A 6,755-nucleotide genomic window follows, 5' to 3' on the forward strand; every position below is an offset into this window, starting at 1 on the left:
AAATCTTCTCATTGTCATTTTTCCTGCAGCTGCTGCATACGGAAAAGGAGTTTACTTTGCGGTCAATGCTGAATACTCTGCAAGGCGTTTTTCACCACCAGACCAATCGGGAATGAAGCGCCTGTATGTTGCTCGTGTTCTCACCGGCCGTTACACACTGGGTAAATCCTCCATGAAAGCTCCCCCTCCCCGAGGTGCAGACCCCACTGACTGCTTCGACAGTTTGGTGGACAACACGCAGCAGCCTACGATGTTTATAGTCTTCCATGACGACCAGGCCTACCCAGAATACCTCATCACCTTCAGCTGAGCAGGAACAGGCAGTTCCTTTGCGTGTCCCTTTATCTGTAAAGCTCCTTTATCACTGGTACATTTGGTTAATGTTCTTTTGTTTGGTTGCTTTTTTTTTGTATCTTATTGTGAAATGTGTTCAGATCTATGCAAATCAATAAGAATGCTTTGTAGGATATATGAGCATGTAAGGATTCTAGACATTTGTCAAAATGTTAAACAACTTCTATAGAATCCTTTTAGGGTACAATAAAATGGCTGACTACTGAGCGGCGCCGTCAGCTGGGTAGAAGTGACTCAACCAGAACTCGGCCTGCCTCCGACAGAATGACAATGTAGTCATTGTTGTAATTCTACTGGACAAAAGACATTCATTGGAGGAAAATGTTGATTTGTCTTAATTAAAGGATCTATCTGTAATGACAGAGTACACCAGCAGAAAAAAGTTTCATCTTAAAAAGTTGTTGGAGAAATTGATGAATTCCACATTTAAAAAAAAAAAAAAAGAAAGTGTTGAATCATTTTTAGCTTCATAAAGTCATTAATCTGTTAATGTTTTTAGTTAATTAAATGTAATTAGCTAAAGCTAAATGCTACTGTCAGAGAAAACTCTGCTCATTTCTTTTTTTAACCCTCTAATTTTCCTGATGATTCTTTGTAAATTTGATATAATGGCAGTTTAAATGCCCACTGTATTTTAGGACATAGTTAAAGAACTACTGATCTATCACAGTTATAATTGTTATTGTATATATGGGAGCTGATAGTCAAAATGGAGTCCTCCACATGCGTGGGTTTTTCTTTCTCCAAAGTAATGATTGCACTTACAAGAAAAGTTAGTAAACAGGACAAGTTTAAGCAACACAGTATGTGTTTACAATGTCTTTAATTGAAATTTATATATATATATCTATATATAGATATATATATAATGTGTGTGTGGAACACGATCTTTGTTGGTTTTTCTTGGGCAATTTTAGTTTCACAGTAAAGTCAGTGTAACACAAAGTGTTGGAAATTAGGAAATATAAATATTTGTCTGATTACCAGTTAAATCATGATTAAGGTCATGTACATCTAGCACTGGAACTTTAATGATTTTGAACCAAGTCTGTATTTAACTACATTGACTCAAAAGCAATAATTTATATACATAATTTTATTAACTCTTTATCACTGTAATGTACAGTAAAGTTCTCACTTTTCTGTACTAATTAAACATTCAAACCTCAATGTACTTGTTGAGTCATTAACTTATCACAAAACACACACACCGTTTTCTGTTTAAGGTGACATGCAAATGTCCTTTATTTTTAAAGAATGTTGATATGGAAAATAGATCGTTGTGTAATTAAAAGTTTCACAATCTCATTTCATTTCTCTACTATTTAAGATGACGCACATTAAATTAGAAACTGGACAATGAGAAATTAAGCTTCAAACTTTATTTTCAAATGATGAATGTCTATTTAATTGGATAATACATGTATTACAAAGGTGTATTGTCGGCTAAAAATGTATAAGGACATGATATTACACTAGAAAGTAGAAAACATATTTACAATTTCCACACAAAAAGCCATTTCTGTTTTCTTTGTGTTTACATTGGTGACAATAAGAATCCACTGAATGTGGAGTACCTGTTTCCATTATCACTTATTTTCCTCCCGTCCCAGAGCCGGACGTTGACCATGTCTCCTGCTTGCAGCAGCAAGATGGCGCTGTTAGAGCCAGAGATTGGGTCAGTCTTACTGTAACCGTACCATGACACAACTCTGTTTTCGTTTCGGTAAAGACTTCCGCCAGAGGTTCCATCACCCGCCCAACAAAATGAGGAAAAAGAAAAGTAATAAACTCCTCTCACGGGTGCCGTAAAGTATCCTGCAGAGAATAATAATAATAATAAAGCAATCAGAGATGAATCTGCTGCAAGAAGGAACCATCACTTTTAAAATAATTTTAAAAACTGTTGAATTTATGTCTATGAGGTTTGAAAACAAAAAAATTATTTTCAAGAACATTCATAGATGAAACACTGACCTGTCACTGGGCTGTAATGGCCTCCAATGTTGGACAGAACGTGTTTGTATACCAGAGGGTACAGAACATTCACGGGACCGATGGTCCCCTCTTTTGGCATCGCTGCAGAAAATGCAACCTGGTGTTGTTCTGAAGTTTAAAGACAATGAAGAAAACAGAAAAATAATTGAGGAAACATCTTTGCTATTTAGAGATCACACCTGTAGCAGATTAACAGGGATTCTCTCTCATATTGTAATTAACTGTTCAACACAAGTGATGCTACTGAGGAAATCTGGATATTTTACACGTTTCAGCCATAAACTTCAATGGTTTTCCAATAATGGTGTATCTACAGGACTCACATTGTCCTGAAGCTAAAAGTCATCGTGGTATAAACTGAATTTCTGCTGCTATGTCGACAAACAATGGAAAAAAAAAAAGCTTAAAGCCGTGCTGTTGCAACTTCTAGACAACACATTTTTTAGAATTATTTTACTGTAATTTTTTCTTACCTTCATAAGTCCTCCTCATCTCCGTCAGCGTGCTGTTAAGGACGTCGACCTTCTTCTCGCTGGCTTCCAGCTTCCTGTTGGTTTCCTCCAGGGCCCTCGCAGTGGCTTCCTGCCTCTCTTGCAGAGCTCCCAGCTCCTTCAGGACCATGTAGATGTTTGGGTCACAGGCTTTCTCTGGGGATCCCGTGTCGGATGCCTCCACCGGTGCTGTCTGAACATCTTGATCGAGGGTTTCTGTGTCCTCTGCCACCGTCTCTGTCAGATGATTCTCCTGCTCTCCCTCTGTGGTCTCAGTGACCTGAATCTGATTGTCCTCGCCTTCTGCCCGGCAGGTGGACAGCCCAACAACCAGACACATGAGAAGCATCACTGATGGAAACCCCATTCTTCTTAGAAATGTGTGTGTCTTCTAAAAGGATCGTTGTATAGAGGGACTGTGAGAAGAGACCTATTTATACACGTTTTAGAGTTAATTATTAGATTCTGTTCAAATGTTAAAGCTGCTTGAGAGATAAAAACTGCTATTACAGAATAAACTTTATGCTTTTGTTTTTGTTCAGACTTTTATGACTTAATTGAAAGGTCAGAGTGTGCTGCTTAATCTGCTGTTGGCAGTATAGATATTGAGCACGTGAGTTTTCTGTGTTTATTGCTGTGTCTTGCCCAAGGACACAAACAACAAGGGTGGACTAAGCAGGAATAGAACCGTTGACCCACCAGTAGCAGGACAAGCTCCTACCGCGACCTACCATTGAAAGATAAAAACTTTGATCATAGAACAAACGGTAACGCCTTATTTGACGGTGTGTGCATAAGACGGACATGACACTGTCATAAACATGACTTAACGTGTGTTATGAAGATGGAGTCTTTATGAAAGTCCATTAAAATATGGCACATTTAATGGATTTTCAGTGCAACTTTTAGAGCAACATTGCATTAAAAGTGTCATTATTTAGCGAATGACACTTCATGACAACAGTCATAGACATTCATAAAGGCTCCTCCACGTTCATGACAGGTGCTGTGTCAGTCTTATGCACATCCAGTCAAATAAAGTGCAACCGAACAAGTGTCATGCTTTTCCTCACGGCTCTCTCAAAAGTGTTTGTTTTGGCTCAGTGCATGACACAAGTCAAGGGAGATTAACTGATATGAGCCAAAGAAAGATTAGATTAGATAAAAGAAAAAACCAGGCCACCGGTGCCCAGAGGAGTTAAAGTTCAAATGATTTGATCCATGTTTATAGGTGGTAAGAACTAAATATACAACTGAAAATAGAAGTTCACATGAAAAGGGCACAGAAGACCCGCTACTCCTCCTGACAGAACTGGTGTTAATGTGTGGAGGACCAAAACTGGCGTAATAAAAAATAGAAGTGTAAACGCATGTGTAAGGACAAGGAAAAACAAAATATATATTTATGCTTTTATTTTTTATTATGTCAGCTTTGCTCCTCTATATAAGTGAGGCAAAATTCTAGGTATTTTGTGAAATGGAACAGTTCCTCCTGCAGTAAAACAGCCCCACAACATGACACTGCCACTCCCATACACATTTAGAACGGTGTTGTTCCCAGGCTTACTGGTGTCTCTCTTTGTTCTCCACATGTAACAATGCTCATTATGGCAAAAACATTTCCTCTTCTATTTAATTAGAGCACAGGACATGCCTCCAAAACTGAATGTCTTTGTCCCAGTGTGTATTTGCAAACTACAATGTAGCTTTTTGGTGTTTGTTTTGGAGTAATGCTTTGCTTTTCGCATATATTGGCCTCTTAGCCCTTGTCGATAACGGAGCTGTTTCACTACCAGCCAGTATCACCAACAAGGTGATGCCAAAACACCTTCTGGGGTACAACATCTTCGAAAAGCATTAGTAGAGTCTCCTGCAGATCCAACAAGAATACAATGAGTGGTTTCTGGAGGGTAAATCACCAATAAAATGTGTTGTATCCAGCAGCCATTGTACACAGGTAAAACCAGCTGACTATACCACCCTGAAGCTCAGCATGGGTTGCTAGGTGAGGGGCAGTGCCTGGTGATTTGTGACATTAAATTCCAGAGGTTTTTGAAACGGGTTATTTTCCAGACACTAAAGAGAATGACTTAATGCTATTTTTTTTTAGTATCTTGGGCTGTTTTTTTTTTATTTTTTATTTTTAGAAGCAGTAGAAACCCAAAGGAAGAACAAAAATGTGCAAAGTGTGAATTTTGCCTAATATGTCCCCTTTAAAATAAAATGAACACGGCTCAGCAAACATCAAGATTTGATCATTCAAACAGGACGGGATTCTGTGAAAGACGTCATGTCAGTGCATTACACAAAGGTTTCTTTGGTTCATTAGAAGTGGAGGATCTATTTTCAAATTCATCCTGAAGAGAATATAAACAATTTCTAACATTGTTACTCAGTTTATTCACCGTGCTATTGTGAGGTAAACGGAAAGCAGAACTCCAGAGCGTGTAGGTGTAGCGCCCGGACGTTTTATGATAAACACATAACAGAGTTATACAAATGATCCTAAAGAAGAAGCTTCACCTGCTGCACTAAAGAGTACATGACTTGAACAGGAGCCATGTCATATGAAAGTTGTGTAAAACTAATTAAGGTTAAATATTTTGAAATGCGATATAGAATAAAAAAACATAAACGTACCAGGTTGAAGAAAAAAAGGTATGAGAGCGTTTAACTTCCAGAGTTAGAAAATAAATTCAGATTGGTATGTAAATAAACTGAAATTAAGTGAAGTGAGAGTTGCTATGGTGATGATTTTTTTTTTTTTTTTTCAACAGGGACATGGCAGCAGGTCAAAGTTCATAGAAAAACAATCCTGGAAGAAAATGTATGGGAGCCTGCAAGGCCAAATTAGCCTGACTATATTTCAACATGTCCCATTAGGTTTTATTGTCTATTTTACTTCATTTTTACTGTAGTGTTATATTTATTTGTTCTTTTTCTTATTATTGTGTTTCTTTTTTTATATATATATTACTATTATTTTTAGAACCAACCTACCAGTGGGACGAGAGATAGAAAGTAGCCATTTGGCTATAATCTTATGTATTTAGATGCAAATATTCAATATGTATTGTCCCTTTGTTGTAAGTAAACTGAATTATTTCTACCTTAGACTATTTTTGAACCACACAGACTAAGGGCAGCAAAAGGTCATTGTTGTTTTTCACAGAACGTCAACTTTACTGTTTGGTTTTGGTCCTTCATCAGAGGAGTGAACCAGATGAAACCATCCACACATCAGCACCTCAACATGTTTTTTTTTTTGTTTTTGTTTTTTATACAAGGTTTTATTTTCAATTGGAGGAATACAATTTACTGTGATTGATTGGCTACCTGTGTCAACCAACGACAGCTGGAGATAGACACCATGCAAACCTGGTGCACAAAGTGAAGGAAGTGTCTTCTGATCACTTTTGATGATTAGAAAGGGAAACAACAGGTAAAACCAGTGATTGGGAATTCTGTTTCTTTTGTATATAAAGCTCAGTTAAGAAATACTTATTTTTATGGACTTGAGTTTTTATTATTTGTGTAGAAATTTGCAACAAAATGAGTCTAGCTGTTCCTGAGGGATTCTGAAATGATATGAAAACAATAAAGCAAAACAATGTTTTGCTACATAAAAGAATCTACACAAAGTTTTGGTATTCTGCACAGAGAGGGTGTCGTAATATTCTACATAAGCATTTATGATTCCTGAGAAAGGATCAAATCATCCTGAGTAAACAGCAGCAGGCTGCGGGGAAACTGTGTTTTCCCACATTTACTTTGTTCGTCTACAAAGGAACACTCATTAAGCAAATGAGTTGATTTAAAATGATAGTAAAAAAAAAACTTCACACATTTCCACTGTAGCTGTTCTCTTGTATAAGTTCATTATGCGTCAGGCAGACGCTCCAGAATACATCT

The 6,755-nt window shown here is 37.3% G+C and overlaps 2 protein-coding genes across 2 annotated transcripts in view; one reads left to right on the plus strand and one right to left on the minus strand.

The window, feature by feature from the left end:
• The window catches only part of LOC106939737 (poly [ADP-ribose] polymerase 14-like), a 17,114-nt gene extending 15,961 nt beyond the window's left edge, over positions 1 to 1,153 (plus strand). The window contains exon 15 of the mRNA XM_015022257.1: positions 30 to 1,153. Within this exon, the coding sequence (XP_014877743.1) occupies positions 30 to 310 (281 nt within the window). The 3' untranslated portion in view covers positions 311 to 1,153. The remainder of the gene's footprint in view (positions 1 to 29) is intronic.
• Positions 689 to 3,220, minus strand: LOC106939738 (complement C1q-like protein 3). Its single transcript, XM_015022258.1, has 3 exons — positions 2,826 to 3,220; positions 2,332 to 2,460; positions 689 to 2,172 (listed from the first exon to the last, which is right to left on the minus strand). The coding sequence occupies exons 1-3, from the start codon at positions 3,208 to 3,210 to the stop codon at positions 1,892 to 1,894; spliced, it is 795 nt and encodes a 264-aa protein (XP_014877744.1). The 5' UTR covers positions 3,211 to 3,220; the 3' UTR covers positions 689 to 1,891.
• Positions 3,221 to 6,755: the final 3,535 nt, after the last annotated feature.

The sequence above is a fragment of the Poecilia latipinna genome, unplaced genomic scaffold (assembly GCF_001443285.1).
Source record: "Poecilia latipinna isolate Pla-1442-1.1 unplaced genomic scaffold, P_latipinna-1.0 Scaffold2964, whole genome shotgun sequence".
NCBI classification, from domain to species: domain Eukaryota; kingdom Metazoa; phylum Chordata; class Actinopteri; order Cyprinodontiformes; family Poeciliidae; genus Poecilia; species Poecilia latipinna.

What these genes read in the sequence shown, in the direction of transcription:
- LOC106939738 (XM_015022258.1), bottom strand. Translation starts at nt 3,210, where the DNA reads ATGGGGTTTCCATCAGTGATGCTTCTCATGTGTCTGGTTGTTGGGCTG. An exon ending in GATGAGGAGGACTTATGAAG is followed by an intron (nt 2,461 to 2,825) that starts GTAAGAAAAAAT and finishes TTTAAACTTCAG; the next exon opens with AACAACACCAGGTTGCATTT. An exon ending in CCATTACAGCCCAGTGACAG is followed by an intron (nt 2,173 to 2,331) that starts GTCAGTGTTTCA and finishes TATTCTCTGCAG; the next exon opens with GATACTTTACGGCACCCGTG.